This window comes from Cinclus cinclus, chromosome 25 (genome assembly GCF_963662255.1).
Source record: "Cinclus cinclus chromosome 25, bCinCin1.1, whole genome shotgun sequence".
NCBI classification, from domain to species: Eukaryota; Metazoa; Chordata; class Aves; order Passeriformes; family Cinclidae; genus Cinclus; species Cinclus cinclus.
In genome coordinates this window covers 2207386-2223258 of record NC_085070.1, presented here as the reverse complement: position 1 = coordinate 2223258, position 15873 = coordinate 2207386, and the positions used below count along the sequence as shown (strand labels likewise).

General features: G+C 49.6%; 1 protein-coding gene across 1 annotated transcript; it reads right to left on the bottom strand.

Moving 5' to 3' along the window:
- Positions 1 to 372: 372 nt before the first annotated feature.
- Positions 373 to 14723, bottom strand: CCDC15 (coiled-coil domain containing 15). The gene is made up of 11 exons (XM_062508543.1): positions 14695 to 14723; positions 13975 to 14166; positions 12220 to 12369; positions 11253 to 11417; positions 10414 to 10491; positions 7026 to 7187; positions 5809 to 5928; positions 3471 to 3574; positions 1420 to 1590; positions 1200 to 1348; positions 373 to 517 (listed from the first exon to the last, which is right to left on the bottom strand). The coding sequence occupies exons 2-11, from the start codon at positions 14140 to 14142 to the stop codon at positions 411 to 413; spliced, it is 1374 nt and encodes a 457-aa protein (XP_062364527.1). The 5' UTR covers positions 14143 to 14166; positions 14695 to 14723; the 3' UTR covers positions 373 to 410.
- Positions 14724 to 15873: the final 1150 nt, after the last annotated feature.

Genomic DNA, 15873 nt, shown 5'->3' with positions numbered 1-15873 from the left:
TCAAGTGGCAGGGGCTGGCAGAAGCCCTAGGCAAAGGGAGAGACTGGAGCAGGGAAAGGTTAGAAATCCTCCCCTAAGAGATAATGACCCCTGGCACCTCATTTCTCCTCCTTTCACACTCCAAATGAGACAAACAATCCTTGAAAACAGTTTATTCTACAGTCAAATGCTGGAATGCAAGTGCCTGCCATAAACCAACATCACAGAGCAATTGTCTCGTTTACCTGGACCATCGCCCTGGCCAACTGCACACCTGAAGCAGAGTGGGAGAGGCACAGCACAAACGGGAGCACACAAACCAGGAGAGCAAAGGTGACACCGTCCTGGCTGCTGGCGTGGAGGGGCAGGCAGGACACGGCACAGCCCCACTCCCTGCTCACACCAGTCACCGGGCCACGGAGCTGCCTCGGTCACTGACGCTTCCCCGCACCAGCACAGAGAGCAGCCAAGTCCTGCAGAGGCCGTGTGACTCCATGGGTGTAGGAGGAGATCACTGAGTGCAGCACCTGGCTGTAGGCTGAGCAGGACAGGGACACAGAGACACTGTCAGGGCATGAGAGTTGCACTTATGGCCCGAAACTGGGCTTGGCTCTAGCCTTTCACCAGAGCAGAGAGACAAATGATCAGGGTTTAAGGTAAATTGACATGCCTGTAGTTATCCACACACCCTTTTGCACACTTTGCACACTCGCAAACATAAAGCAGTATCCAAGCCAAAGATTATTTTATGAACCCAAACGTCTCAATTTTCCCTCCCAGATGACTCCCCGTTGCCCAGCCAGGTATTTTCCCAAGCTGTGCTCAAGGTCAGAGCACTCCATCACCTAAGGAAGACCCTTTCTACACCTTTATGCATCCTCCCAGCAGAAGATTCAGCACTTAAGGCAGAGGGCTCTGTGTCCCTAATGAGATGCTTTGCAGCATTTTCCTCATGACTGTGTCCATAGCCACACGTGGCTGTCTCACTGCTGTGTTATTTAATACATTGTAGGGGCTGGTGCCTTGCTGAGAATGCCACTGCACTCCTTAAGGGGCAGAGGTTGGGTAAGCAGCAAAACCCCTGACTTGCCCTCTCCAGAGCATATTTGGAGGGGCATCTCTGCACAGCAGCCCAGGAGCACAGAAACACCTATCCTGGTTTGATTTCTCCCTGTATAATCAGGCCCAGATGTCTCCTCTCTGGAAGCAGGAGCTCCTACCTTTGTGGTTCTTGTAGAAGACACAGTTATTGGCACAGGTATCTGGGTGGGAATCCCAGAAATCAGAGCCACAGGAACACAGTGGGGGCAAGTCGACGTTACAGAATTTGATTTTCTCCTTCATCTGGGCTCTCAGAGCTTCAACATACCTGCAAGGGATCAAACATTCACCTTTGCCAGTGACACCTGGCTCTGCATGAGGAGCACAGACTGGCTGTACCTCATGTGCTCCTTATCCCGCTGCTGTCTGTCCCTCACTCTCCTCTCCTCCAGCTGCAGCTGGGCCAGAGCTTGCCAGGCTCCCTTTCCTGGGGAGGGCTCTCGCTGCTCAGCCATGTCTCGCATCTTCTGCTCCTCTGCCCGGCGCTGATTCTCCTTCTGCCTCTTAATCCTGTAGGAACACACGTGCTTAGAGAAGGAACTTCCCCATCCCAGCCTCCATTCCTGGCTAGTCCCTGGCTGTGAGGTCAGGGCACAGTAATCTGGGTGATGCTGCTGCTTTCAAAGGCAAAATAATTCTACACTAATCACAGCATTAAACATAAATAAATATAAACAAATATATTTGGTTTAAACATAGAATGGTCAAAAAAGCTTCCCAAGCCTCCATTCTTCCCCTCATATGGCAACACCAGCCTGTGAATGCTCTCCTGCCCTCCAACTCTTCCTGCCTGTCTGTTTTCTCAAAATCATGCACTTCCTCTTCTAGCTCCTTCCTGCATCACATCCACATGTGCTCTTGCCACTCACAGTTCCCCAAAACTGCACTTCTGCCCTTACACAAAGCATGTAGGCTGGGCTCTTGAATAACCCCCAGAAATGACCAACACCTTGGCTTCCCAGATTCTTCACTTCCCACCGTTTCTGACTGAGGCAGCCTGGATCCTTCTGTAAGCACCTTCCAGGACAGGGAAGTGTGACAGCAGGGTACAGCAGAGACATTCCAAGGATCCCACCTTTACTCCAAAACAGGCTTTAAGATGTATTTTTGACCAAGTTTTCCTCTATTTCCTCAGTTTCCCTTGCACCTACACAGCCCTCCAGCCCTTTAGTGAGACCTGGGTTGTGTCATTCCCAAACACAACACATATTCCCCTGACAAGCAGCAGCTGCAAAGCACAAAGACTTTACCCCAAGGTATCTGACATTTTATTCCCAAATGCAACAATGTCCCAGGCCACTCCTTGCCAAGGGTCATAAAAATCAAAATCAAAGCTGGGAAGAAGCCAGGAGAAGACATTTCAAACTTTACTTCATGTAGAGGGTCAAATCTTTACATCCAGAAGGAAAGTGCTGAAGTTGAACTTCTCAGTTTGAGTTATAAACTCAGAAATGTTTTTAAAATGACATGTAGAACCTTAAGGACAGCACTACAAATCTGCTCCAGAAACTGAGATCAAGGCCAGTTCGGGGCTTTACACCCTGTTATTACAAACCCAACTCCCCTCTGCACACACTTCAAGGGAAAAAATGATAAAAAGGTATCACACTAACTAGGAAGTCTCTGGGTACTTGGCAGCATTTACAGGGTAGACTCTCCTAAGTGCCATTGGAATGTCAGGATGTGACTAATGGAACACTGCTTTAGAATTTCCCAAAAAATGCCCATGAAAATCCTGCCCTGTGCTGCCTGTCCCACTCCTCCAAAGCCTGATCACAGAAGAGCCAGGATGGTCAGATTTAGGTCAGTTCATTCAAAGGAAAGCCAGGGAAAAAAACAAAAACTGAGAGGATCTTTCCTGTTTGGCTGTGAATTTGCCGAGCTTCTCCTTAGTGAACCCCTTCACCAGAGAAGCTGAGAAAGCCACCACAACTGATACTGTTACACAGATACCAAGTGTTCAACTCTGGAACAAATACCTGGATATCATTTTATTACACTGTGTAAGTTTTTATGGCTGTGAGGGTGAAGGGTTTGGTACTAAAAATGCTAGGGACACTCACAGCTTGGCATAATGGCATGACCCACCCCAAAGTTTCTAAACATAGGCTTAGGTTCCCAGAGTCATGGTTTGGGAAGCTGCACCTCTCCCAGCCCCATGATTTGGCTCCCAACTCCTAAATAAGCTGCACAGGGACTTCAAAACTAGGTAGAGAAGTGCTAAAGGACCCAACACGGCCCAAGGGTCTCTGCTGGGGGGTTGGCCGTGTAAATCCCACCCTAGGGGGAGTTATCAGCACCTGCTTTACACCAGACAAACCCACAAGACTTTTCCAGCCTTCTGAAGGGCCCTGATGGAGGAGGTGACCCCACCAGCAGCACGGACTCACTGGGCAATTCTCTGCTGCCTCTGCTTCTGCCTCTGCCGTTCCCTCACTCGCTCCCGCTCCAGGGCCATGAAGAGGCGCCGGCACCGCAGGAACTCGCTCTGCCGCTTGGGAGAAGAACAGAAGGACATTTGGGAAGGATGCCTGGGATAAATATGGAGCAATGTCAGTGCTCAGCTGTAAATGTGGTATTTGCACCACTTAATTAGTGGCTTGTCTGCAGTTTTCTTTTGTCTTTACTCAGAGTCAGGATTAAAAACATGGAGACGAATTTTCTTGTGTTTGGGCTTGGTTGTTTATTAAATCTTACCTAAAGTACAGAGAGTTCTGTAACACATCTAGCTACCAGCTGAAAGTGAATAAAATGGAAGTGAATCTAGCTAGTTGCAAGGTCTCTTAAAACTGAACAGTGCAATAAAAATTAATAGCTATATTATTTATACTTTTGACCCAAGAACCAAACTCCTGTGACCTGCAGTGCAACACTAATTATCTAATCAGGAACTACTACCTGAAACCATGAAAAAAAAGAAAGAACACCAAAAGAAACAACACTCGGAATTCTCCATCTTGTCCCATACCTATTATTACATTATAAAAACCTCAATTTTAAAACCCTTCACCATGTGAAATCACACACTCCTGTTTCAACTACACACCTGTGACTCTAACTCCATCACTCAAATTTGGAAGCCTTCTCCAAGGCCTCAGGTCAAAAACGGTGTTTTCCAAGGGGTCAGTGTCAGAAAACACAAAAAGTTTAAAAATCCCAAGTTTCTGGAATCCAACACTCAGCCTAATTTCTGGAGGATGGAACCTCCCTCTTTCCCCACAAGACCCTCAAACATCTCCGAGTTCCCATGACCCAGGATTGGGAAGCTGGAGAGATGGCACCAAGGTATGAAAGTGTCATCTCAAAGCACTGGAGAGCTTTGTACCAGCATCCTTCCTATGGATGGAAGCTCTGCCACCTGGCAAACTCCTCAACTCTCACTTTACTGAGGGGAAAAGAACGAACTCCAACCTCAGCCTGCTTGAATTTGGATCCACCTGGACACTGGTGCTCCCCTGCAGTACACTGGAACCCTGTATCTCCTCCAAAAGGTGAATGTACAACATGAAGCTGGATTTTCTACATGCAGGGGAACCACAGAGGTGGCAAAACCACTGCTGAGACAAATCCAGGGGCCATACAGGAAAGAACTCCCATATGGATACTTAGGGTTTAGTGTCTGGGTTTTGGCTGATCTCACTGATGCAGCAAGGGCAGGGAAACCTCCTGGCCAAAGCTCACATCAAAAGCCCTCCTGCTGCAGGGTATAGAGCTCCATGACTCCCAAAACTTTAATGCACAGATTTTTCCTCATGAATGCCAAAACCTTTGGGCTGAGTTTGTCCACCTCACTTGGTGGGGAGAGCCCAGCGTAGCTGGAGATAAAGGAGAAGAAGAGATCACCAGGCTGCCAGTTAAGAAAACCAGATGGAAAAAACCCAGGCAGAGGAGAGTGCTGCAAAACCAGTTATCTTGGATGGATCAGAGCCAAGGAGATTAAAAGCAAGGGGAAAGGGAACAGCAGGGTTAGGAGGAGCAGCCTGAGAAGTCCCAGCTGTTGTCACACTGGTGAGAAACCACAACCATATTTGGGATCAGTTGGTTGGAAAACACTTGAAAGAAACAAAAAACACGTAAGTTGTTCAGAGTTTGATGTTGCAAGCTGCAAGAAAGGTGACAAAAGGAGAGAGAAATGTTCCTCTTCATGGCAGGAGGAAGCAGGAAAATAAAAGTCATTGGCTTCAGGCAGCAAAGACAAACATCATCACTCTGTATCACCCAGATTAGCACGAGCCAAACTGTCCAGGACAGGCTGTAAACCCTCACTGTGATATCATCCACTTGGCCTGCAGGCTGGTCTGAAAATCAGAGAAACCTTTCTATTCCACCCTTGTGTTTAAACAAGATAAAGTTGGCTTTGTTCTTTCTTCTCATCTTTTTTTTTAAGAACTTTTGACAGCTTCTTGGGCTCCCTGCAACTACAGCAAGTAGCCTTTGGTTTTGCCAGGCAGAATGAAAGGAGCCTGCTTCTTCTTCAAACTTCTGGAGTTCTTGAGATCCCAGATTTTGTAGGAGGAGTATGTAACAGTTGCACTTAGTCATAATAGATTTTGAAAAATAACCTGGTAGCTCTGTCCAAGCTGAAACACCATTGAAGCTGACAAACTACACCTAGCAAGGGTTTCATGCATCAAAGCTCCTCTGAGGTTTCTTATTTGAGCCAGCAGCATTCCCAACACCCAATCCCTTTCAAGGAAAACCACAAGGGCTTGCCTTCCCTGAACAGACCTGCTTCCTGGTTTCCTCTTGGTCAACACCAGCCCAGAGTTTGAGGGGAGATTGGCATTCACTTCGTGGCCTCCCAGGAGGCCCAGGCAGGCTCAAGTCTTTCACTGACCCATCACAGACCTAAGACACAATGGAAGGGAGCAGCATCAGCATCACCACAGTTCTTATCTTCCCCCAGCAAAATGCTCTTCACTGGAGGCAGGGCCTCTGTGTGATCCCCTCAGACCTCAATGGGATGACCCACCTTGAAAATGGGCCTTATCTGGCATGGCCATGAACAGGAGAGATGTGCCACATCTGAGCACCAAAGCTTTGTCAAAACACCTCTAAAGATATCCTTGGAGGAGGGTTCTGGTTTAGTTTAAATATGGGTATACATCTCCCTATCCTAAACTTTTATTACTAATTTCTTGAAGTATGAAAAAAAATAGCTAAATGTAAGGTAAATTCCACAGCCAACATCTCCCAAAAATCTCAGTGTAAACTTCCACTGTGTCCCTATCTGCCCAGCCAGGACTTCTGCTCCAAGCTGGACTAATCCCCAGACCAGGTTGGGCACACACTGCCACAGCCATAAAGCCTTTGCCAACCACCCCAGGTAATCAGGATGAACCATTTCCACCTCCCAGATGCTCAGAAAAAGCTGCCTGAAAACAAAAGAGAAAAGTACATCAAGCCCTACTCAACACCTCCTAGGGCAGGGCCTGGCACCTCCAGGCACAGGGATTATCACAGCCATCTCCCTGCCTGATACAAAGTTGGTGGGTTTTTTTTTGGTTTTTGTTTTTGTTTTTTTTTTTTTTTTTTTTTTTTTTTTTTTTTTTTTTTTTTGTTGTTGTTGTTTGATTTTTTTTCCTCCTTTTCAAGGAGGTTTCTGATTTCATCTCTTCCACCCTCAGGTCTTTGGGGTGGTCTGAGCATAGCTCTGGGTCCGATGTGACTGCAAGCCCTGGGTTTCAGCTTTCACCTGGGCAGCTGTCAAGTGGTATCACAAGCAGGCAGGAACCTGAGGCCACAACTGTACATGAAAGCAGGGAATGGCAGTGCCGACCTCGCTGAACTCCAGAACTGCTCCCAAGCCCGCTTTGAGGACAGTAGCCTTAAGAGTTAAGCAGGCCTGAGGGAGCAACTGCTCTACTCCAAGAGCAGCCTCTTCCAGACACCAAAATAAATCTAATGATCCGAACCTCTTAAGACCAACTTTGCACAAGTCTTACATTTTTCAATTCAATTTTGATGTAGAAGTCATCATGCTGTCCAGTGCCATTTGCAGCTGTGCCTTGCTCCAGCAGCTCAGCAGGCAGATCATGGTGTCCTGCCAGCAGCAGCTCCTCACTCTCCTCCATGGGCACTGCAGCTCCCGGGCAAGGGTCTGGTTTCTGGAGAAGGACACGGGTGTAAACATGGAATAGAAGTCTGGCTGCTTTGGTGCCAAGGGAAAACTGAACACCCTTGGAGCAGCTTTAACACACAGGAGGCTGTGTGTGCTGTCACTTGGATGTGATCTGGCAGCACCATGTGCTCAGCAGCACCATGGGCCACCAGAGCTGGGAAACAGGAATGTAGCAGGGTGACTGTGACTGTGCCCTCCCCAGCTGCAGAAGCAGTGGGACAGACATGTGGGGTGAAGGGAAGGCAAGGCAAAAACCTCTCCAGGCACTATTTCACAGTGGCAAGGAGCTGGGATCTCTGAGCAACACCAAGCACAGAGTACTCTTCCTTCAGATGGGAAGTGGGCAGGCTCCCCAGTGGCAATCCATAATATTTTGAGAGGCAGCAGATTGTTTCCTACAAACTAAAGAATCAAAATGCCAGAAGCAAGCTTGAAGCCAGGATAATTTTCTTTCCCTTGCTTTCTTGTTTTTTTTTTTCCTTCAGCATGGTGGGAAGGGAAGCAAAGGACTGCTGGCAGAGAGAAAGGATGGATCAGTAGGAGAACAGGTGATGCCAAGAATTCCTTGATATGGCTCTGCTGCTCTTTGGGAAGGACAGAGAATAGTCTGGAGACAGTCTGAACATGGAATTATTTGACAGGCATAGGAATTACTCCATCAACCCCATTATGACAGAAACATGACAGAAGACCTGCTTTGGTAAGGATAAGGGAACAGAGGGGAAGGATTATTGCTTTGGAAGGTTGCTCTGGAGCACTGAAGATAGAAGGACAAGAAACTGTGGAAAAACACCAACATCTTGGTGGAATGAGACACTGGGGAAAAGAATTTGGGTGCTGGGGAGCTACAGCTGTCCACCAAAGCCTGAAGGCAAAGACTCAGTAACAGGATGAGCTGGAACACTGGACAGGTCATTTCCAGGCAATTAGCATTCTGGTATCTGCTTGGGAAAGCAGACAATTAACTCTTTGGATGCTTTTAACCTGAAAAGAAATCTTGGTGGGAGAGAAAGAGCAACAATTTTAGGAACATGGATTATTGATCAAGGGGAATGCAATGGGAAAAAAGAACAAGAATAAAAATGCAGAAAACAGGACTGAAGGGGGAAAAAAAAACAACAAAACATTTCAGCCAAAGACTTGCTTTGAGTTAGAAGCAGTAGGTAGAAAAATGCTGGGAATATTATTGGAAGAAAAAGTCAGGTTATTCCTAAAGCTGATGTTGTTAAGGAGGATGGACCTGCCCTGGGCTACTGCCAGTAGCAGCAGCTAAGGTGCAAACAGCTCTCTGTAATCTATGGAGGGCCAGATTATCAGAAAAGAGCACAAGGAACAAGGTCTTTATTTATTTAAAGGAGAGGAAAAGGAAATACCAAATAGAAGATTTTAGCCTCAAGAGTTTAACTGTGACTTTTGAAAAAAGAGGAAATCACCTTGCAAACTGCCTGTAAGCCACAAGAAAACAAGATAAGCAGCAACCATCATAAATTTGTCAAGAGCAAGTCAGGTCAGGCTAAACTGAATGTCTCCCACAATAGAAGGAAGAGGCCTCAGGCAAAGAACAGCAGAAGACTCTGGGGTTCAGCTGAGCTCCTGACATGGCCTAATAAAACTGGGGTAAAGCAAAACCTGTTAGATGGAAGTCTGATGTGGGATGCACAAAACTGATTAAAAACCTGGCCCAGATTTGGTCTCAGGAGTTCACTGCACAGAAATAGGGTAAGAACTAGGTGGGCTCTGCTTTTTGATTTCATTACCAGCCTGGATGAGGGAAGAAAGAAGCATCTTGATTAAGCTACTGACCCCACTTGCATTGTAGAAGTATTGGGTGAAAAAACCCTTGGGTTCATACCAAAGAAATGGGCTGGAATACAAAGCACAAGGAAATCCAGGGAGCACAAAAGCAGAGGCAGCACTTCCAAGGGGGTTAAGTCCATTGTTACGTCTGTGGCAGCCTTTTGCACCTGAAGAGAAGGGAACACACTGCTGTCCTGCCAGGCTGGGAACAAGCCAAACCTTCATAGAGGGAGAGATTCAGATTAATATGGAAGCTATTTTCTCCTCATATATCATGGAGTAATAAAACAGAGCAATGTAATAAATCAATATAGTCCTCCCAGAATAAATCAGTGAAGCTGATAAGCTTCCTTATGTGGATTAACTGTAGCTGCAGTGAGGCTGGGATGGGAGGATGGTCCCAAATCCCTCTCAGTGTTTCTCACTGCTGTGGATGACTTGTCCAGGACTCCCACAGATCTCCTGTAACCCTCTGGCTCAGCTGGGCAATGGCTCTATTATTTATGTGAGGTCATGAATCAACTCATCTTACTGAATGCATTAATGGCTCCAACAAGAAGGATGTTTGCTGTTAGAAACAGGTGACAAGTTTTTTGAGACCAGGATGATTTTGTTTCTCTGAGTCCTATTTGCAGAGTTGACTGACTTTGTCAGAAACCCAAGGGTACAAAGAAGAGGAAGAGCCAGACCAGCCCTCCCATAAAGGGCAGTTTCTAGATAATCAGCAAATATCTATTTCACCTTTGGTGAAGCTGAGAAAGAAGGGAATGAAGATTTACAGGATGGGCAGGAAACTGGCTCCAGAAGCAATACGTCAAAACACCAGGCTGGGCTGCTCCTGGTGTCCTCCAAAGTCCATCAGTTTAAGAAAGGTCTTAGCATAGAGACCGGGAAAACAGCCACAACACAAAGGTGTTCTTGAGAACTGAAGGAGCAAAAGCAGGATGAAATTCTGCAGAACAAAAGGTGGGACTGACCTCCTTCCATGCACTGCTTCGAGGAAAACAGCTGCATGCCAACCATTCTCTAGCAGAAGCCAGCCCCGGGTGAGGAAAAACCTTCCAGATCTTTGCCACCCACACAAAACAGGGGATTGATGCAATGGAAACAGTTGTTGAGGTTTGAAGAAATAAAGGCACCTTAAGGGAGGGCTGGTCATCACATTCCTCCCAGATACCCAGATCACAATCTCAACCTTTAAATTCTTGAGTTCATCTCAGAAATGTTTTCACACATTTTATCCTGCTGCCTTCTCTGAAATGGGTTACCGAAGAAGTGTATCAGGAAAGCAGAGTTTATTTCATTCCTACTGGAGATACTTCCCAAATTATGCTTTGGATTTGCTAATCAGAGCCAAACCTTCAGCAGTTTGCACGGTGATTTCTCTGCCCTCAGCCCAGACAGCTCTCACTCACCTCCTGGCTCCAGGCACCAGGGGACACAGTCCTGCGGGATGCCAGCCTGCGCCGCACCTGCCGCACTGCCCTGCTGAGCTGCACCCAGGGGAGAGGCAAAGAAAACACAGGACAAGTTCAGCTGCACAGAGACATCTCCCAGTCAGTCTGCTCCAGCCAGGGAGCTCCATCAAGGCAGCACAAACCAACACACAATCAGCCAAGGGTTTTGCAGAGCTGCCCCAAGATACAGAAATCCTGATCCAGGCAATTCATCTGCTCCCAAAACATGTTGCTGAGATGCCAGATCCCAAATTTTCTTGCTTGGTATCTAGCCAGAAGTGATTTTCCACCCCAAGGTACTTCAACTGGAATGCATTCCATGGTGCTTCAAGTGGAATAACTCCAGCTCCTAGGCAAGCACATAGGCTTCCTAAACCACCAAATGCACCATAAACATCACTATTAAAAGAAAAAAAAAAAAAAAAAAAAAAAGCTTAAACAGTCCTGAAGGCAGGTTTTCCCAATTTTTGGTCTATATGAGACAAGCTGCAATGAGGTGGCACCACCTAGTGCCACCTCTGCGCCAGGACACGGCTGGGAAAACACCGTGCCTGCCAGCAGCCAGACCAGGTCAGCCACAGCATCTGGGACGAGCCACCCAGCTGGATGCTCTGAGGAACACAACAATGTTTGGGGTGACAATGCAAGCTAACGTCTCATTCGATATCCAAACCCTAATATTAGGGATGTGCTGTAGAAGAGAAAAAGAAAACACGGCCCTGTTCCCCATTTCAAACACTGAGGATCCAAAATGCCAAAGCAGCGATGGAAGCACAGGAGGGGCAGGGCTCACTCACCTCGGCAGCTTGTTGCTGGAATGGCTCTCCGTGCTCCTCTTCTGGCTGGGCTGGGCCCGAGCCAGCACCAGCCCCACAGATGATGGGAGCAGGGAGACTCTGGAAGAGGCACGTGTTCTTCCAGGGGGTCGAGTACTGCACAGTAACACAGCTCTCCCTCTCCGCCTGTCAGAAAAAAGCCCGTGGGATCTCCAACCATGACCTGGCAAGATGTCAACCATGGGGATATTTCACCACCCTTGGGTGAAATTTCCTGGGAGGGAGGTTTTGGCTCTCCATGCTGAGAGAATACAAAGAACCATCAGGCTCTTTGGGGCTGAGGGTATTTGTGGACTTCCTGCTTGGAGTGGGCAGTTACATGAGGACATCCCTAGTCAGCCATGGAAACAGCCCAAACACCCCAAGGGTGGCCAAAGCTGGTGACATGTCAATGCATTCTTTTTTCTGCCACAGTCAGATCCTGGCAAGCCTCCCCAGGACTTGTTTGAGAATAGAATGAGTAAAATATATTCACAGGATAACCCAAAACAAGCCCATGGGGGAAAAGGGAATGTAGAGGCAGAGGAAAAGTGTTGTGTGAAAACCATTTGGCTGCTCTGGAAAAGGGGTCGGAAAAGAGACAGCAGAAAACTGCTTTGCTTCAAATGCAGCCAGGATTCATCCACATCATTCCCAACTCCTGCCTGGCTGTTTTTCAACTCCAGGCAATTCCAGAGAGCTTCAGAACTCTGTTCTGCTGTTGCCTGAGGGAGCCAGTAACCTTTCCCTGGGGAGGCTTCAAAGCACCTCCAGCACCGGCCAAAGTGTCGCGTTGAGCCAGCCTGCCTGGACACTGGTTGGCACCACAGGATCTGAATCCTCGGATTTTTTTCTCATTAACACCTTGCCTTAAGGTGTTGACAGTGTTTGGATTTTTCCCAATTTAAGTGGCGTTTGGAGGAGTATCTCCTGACAGAGCCTCACTTACTGCTTCATAGGCCTTCTGCAGCTCCTGCCTGCGGCGCATCCTGACCTGCCGGTTCACTCTCTGCCTCACCTCAGCCTGGAATCTCCTCAGGCTGGCTGCCTTCCTCCGCTGCTGCTCCTCCAGCTCCTCCTCCACCCGGAATGCTGAGGCCTGGGAGAGGTGGAAGCAGATTTCACCAGGTTTTGCCAGACTGTATCCCTGTATTCCCTTTTCCCCCATTCACAGCGACCAGGCAAACAAGTAGCACCCATAGCAAACTTCATGTTTTGTTTCAAAATACGTGGAATAACAGCTTGGACAATATCTACTGTGTTATTATGGGCTGGATTGAGTCTGACTAGAGATAGAGCATGCACACTTCTGCCTTTGCCTCTCTGCAACACACAGGGAAGGACAGAAAAGGAGACCCACAGAGCAGCTCCTGGCTCCTGCTCCCATGAAAGGATGCTCAAATATCCAAAGCCTAGACCCAAAAAAAGAACAGACCAGCCCCTCATCCTCTTAATGTTCTGCAAGGCTGGAAGCACATCAGGGAAGAAGCTCACAGGGCACAGCACTGCTCCACAACGTCTTTACCATCTGAAGTGAAAGATTAAGAGCAATGACCTGAAAAACCCAAAACCCCCATTTTATTCTCCTTGCAATTCTGCCAAGTAACTCTGCAGGACCACCATGGCTTAAATTAAAGCAGCACTGCTCTCCTGGCTGCCAACAACAGCAAGAGAAACCAGAGAATGAAGGGATGGAGGAAGGGGGTGAGGCCAAAGATGAACTTGGAACAGCAGGGTCAGCAAAGCCCAACAAACTCCAACATGGGGAGAAATCCACACTGTTAGGAATAAAACTTAAGCTCCAGGGAACAGCCCAGTGCCAGCTCACCCAATGCTCACCTCAGCAGCAACTCTGATACATGAGGCATTACCATGGATTGATTAGAAGTGTATTAAACAAGCTCAGAAAAGCATGGGCAGCTTCATTCACCTCTGGAAGCCTCACATGGGGGGCCCCAGGAACATCCAGGCCCCCTGAAACTGTCAGGAAAAGTTCAACTCCCCCAGAAGTTTCATAGTGCCAAGATAGAAGTCCCGTGGAATATGGAGATGATTGATTTCCATAAATTATCTCAACCTTCCAGGATTTAAATTACAATATAGTAATAAATCATCTCAGAAGGGCAGGCGCTCCTATAATGTTCAGACATTAATTACAGGGGACTGAACTCATCATCCAATATTTAATGCACTTTTAGTCCTCTTAGAATAACCCTCAAAACAGAAATCCCTGAGATAAGCATACACGAAGATTTCCGTAAATGTTTCTAACAGGGTACAGTGGAGATTGGCTCCAGACCCTGAAACACTCAGCGTAATATTTATTTTTTTAATCAGCAACACAGAATAAAATCTCGACTCCCTGATATCCTTTAGGGATGAGTGGGAAAGCAAGAAGACCTGGCTGGGTTCCCCAGCTGACTGATGTTTAAAATTGAGGAATTTCTCCTCAAAAAACACAGTTTATTGGAGATGGATCAGAGAGATGTTGTGGGCTTGTTCAAAGGGAAGACCAGACTACATAGACATCACAGTGGTTTCTGACTCTGCTAAATCACATTAAAACAAATTATTATTTTTAGGAGCCGTGTTCCTGGCTGCCCTCAGGCTGTGAAAAACATCACTTTTGGCTGTGACCGCCCCGGGGGTTTTACTGGCACACTGAAGATGGTGCCCCGGCAGATGGTGCCCTCGGTGCACTCACAAAGGCCGGGCTTTGCTGCCCGGGCGCACTCTCCACCCAGACGCCCACGGGCATCACGCTCTGGTTCCTCTCGGCCAGCACTCGCCATCTGCGCTGCAGGGGTCGCGCCTGGTGTTTCCCCGGGGGCTGCCCGGGCCCCCGGCGCTGCTCCTTCGAGGTGAGCCCCATCCCGGCACCGCCGTGGGCCCGGTCCTGGGGACGGGGGAGCAGAGGTGGGGGGGGCGGGCAGACGTGAGGGGGGACGGGCAGACGTGAGGGTGTCTCCCCAACCCACCCCCTGCCCCATCTCCTGCCCTCAGCCCGGGGCACCCCAGTGCCCTCCCAATTCTCCAGGCCCCGCGCACCCCACCTGCAACTCGCTACTCTGACCGGGGACCCGCAACCCTTCGTGGCTGAATGTCCCCTCTGGCCCCATCCCTGCACCCTCTCTGCCCACTCCAAACCCACGGCACCCCACCTTCAGCTCCCCTCTTCTCCGAGGGCCCGCAACTCTCCGTGCTCAAATCGCCCTGTGCCCCCCTCCCCAAGCACCTCATCGCCCTCCACCCTCGGGGGCTCCCCTGTGCCCCCGGACCCTCATCTCCTCATCCCCCCCAGGGCACTGCTCCACGGCCTCGGGCCCACCCTCTCGTGTCTCCCCCGGCCTCCGCAGGTCTCTGCACCTTCATTCCCCGTACCCCTCCGAGCCCGGCCCCGCGGAGCCCCTCAGGCCGCACCAACCGCCACTTCCGCCGCCACCGGCGCTTTGAATCCTGGCGCCGCTTCCGCCGCACGGCCGCGCCCCGGGGACTCCCGGCCACGCCCCGTCACGCCCCTGGGACACCAGACCACGCCCCCACCCCGTCTCGACCACGCCCTCATATTTTCCGGGTCACGCCCATCATTGCTCCACCTCGCCTCAAGCCACGCCCCCCCTCCATGGCCAACTGCGGGCCAGCCCCACCCCCCTAGCCCCACCCCCAGCCCCTCCGGGTTCCGAGGTCCCCGGTTCGAGTCCCGCCTCAGCTGGAAAGGGGGTGGAGGAGCCGTGTCTGCCTCAGAGCATCCCCGAAACTGCCCCTGAGCATGCTCGGAACACCCCACACAGAGCATCCCAAATATCCTTGTAGTGTCTCCTGACCCCATCCGAGTATCCCGACGCAGCATCCCCCCCCACCAAAGCACCTCCCCATAGCGTGACCCCAAAGCATCTGCCTCCGTTAATGCCTCCCCAAAACTCCCTCGAAGCCTCTTTTTGTAGCATCCCCCACAACCCGGCCCTGTAGCATCTCCCTACAGCGTCCTCCCCAAAAGTCCCCCAAACCCATCCCCTGTGCCATCTCCCCAAAACGCGTCTTCCCCAAAGCATCTCCCTCCCTCTGGGACAGGATGCTTGGAGGCATCGACCCCTTTTGGGGGCCAGGAAACCTCCGGGGGTTGGGCGGTGGCTCATTGGGGTGATGAGCTTGGCAGGTCTCGGGAGGGGGGTGGGAAATGGCTCCGGGCATCCTGCCTCACATCCCGCTGCCCTATTCAGCGATGCCCGGGGAACCAGCGCTAATTGGCATGGAGCTGGAATGCAGCCTGGATGCCACCGAGCTTCTTTTTAGAGCCTGGGAAGAGCGGGGGGGGGGGAAAAAAGCAGGGGGGAGCTCCTTTGGGGTGGGGGTTCAGTTTTGCAAAATACCCCTCCTAAAGAAAACCCCACCTTAGCTTAATGGGGTGTTCAGGTTCCAAAATCTCACTGGATTGTCCACGGAGGGGATGGCAAACCTTAGCTGGGCTCGATGGGGTAATGCCCCCCACCCCAAGCGTGTCCCGGGGACTGGAAAAACATGGAACTGGGGGTCTGTAACTGGGGAAAAATTGCAAATCTGAGTGGTTTTTCCTCAAATAAATGTCAGCTCCAGGCCGCCGAGG

Coding starts and splice junctions, on each gene's coding strand:
- CCDC15 (XM_062508543.1), bottom strand. CDS start 14,142: ATGGGGCTCACCTCGAAGGAGCAGCGCCGGGGGCCCGGGCAGCCCCCG. Junction 12,370..13,974: donor GGCAGCAAAGCCCGGCCTTT/GTGAGTGCACCG, acceptor CACCTCTCCCAG/GCCTCAGCATTCCGGGTGGA. Junction 518..1,199: donor CTTCTACAAGAACCACAAAG/GTAGGAGCTCCT, acceptor TGTCCTGCTCAG/CCTACAGCCAGGTGCTGCAC.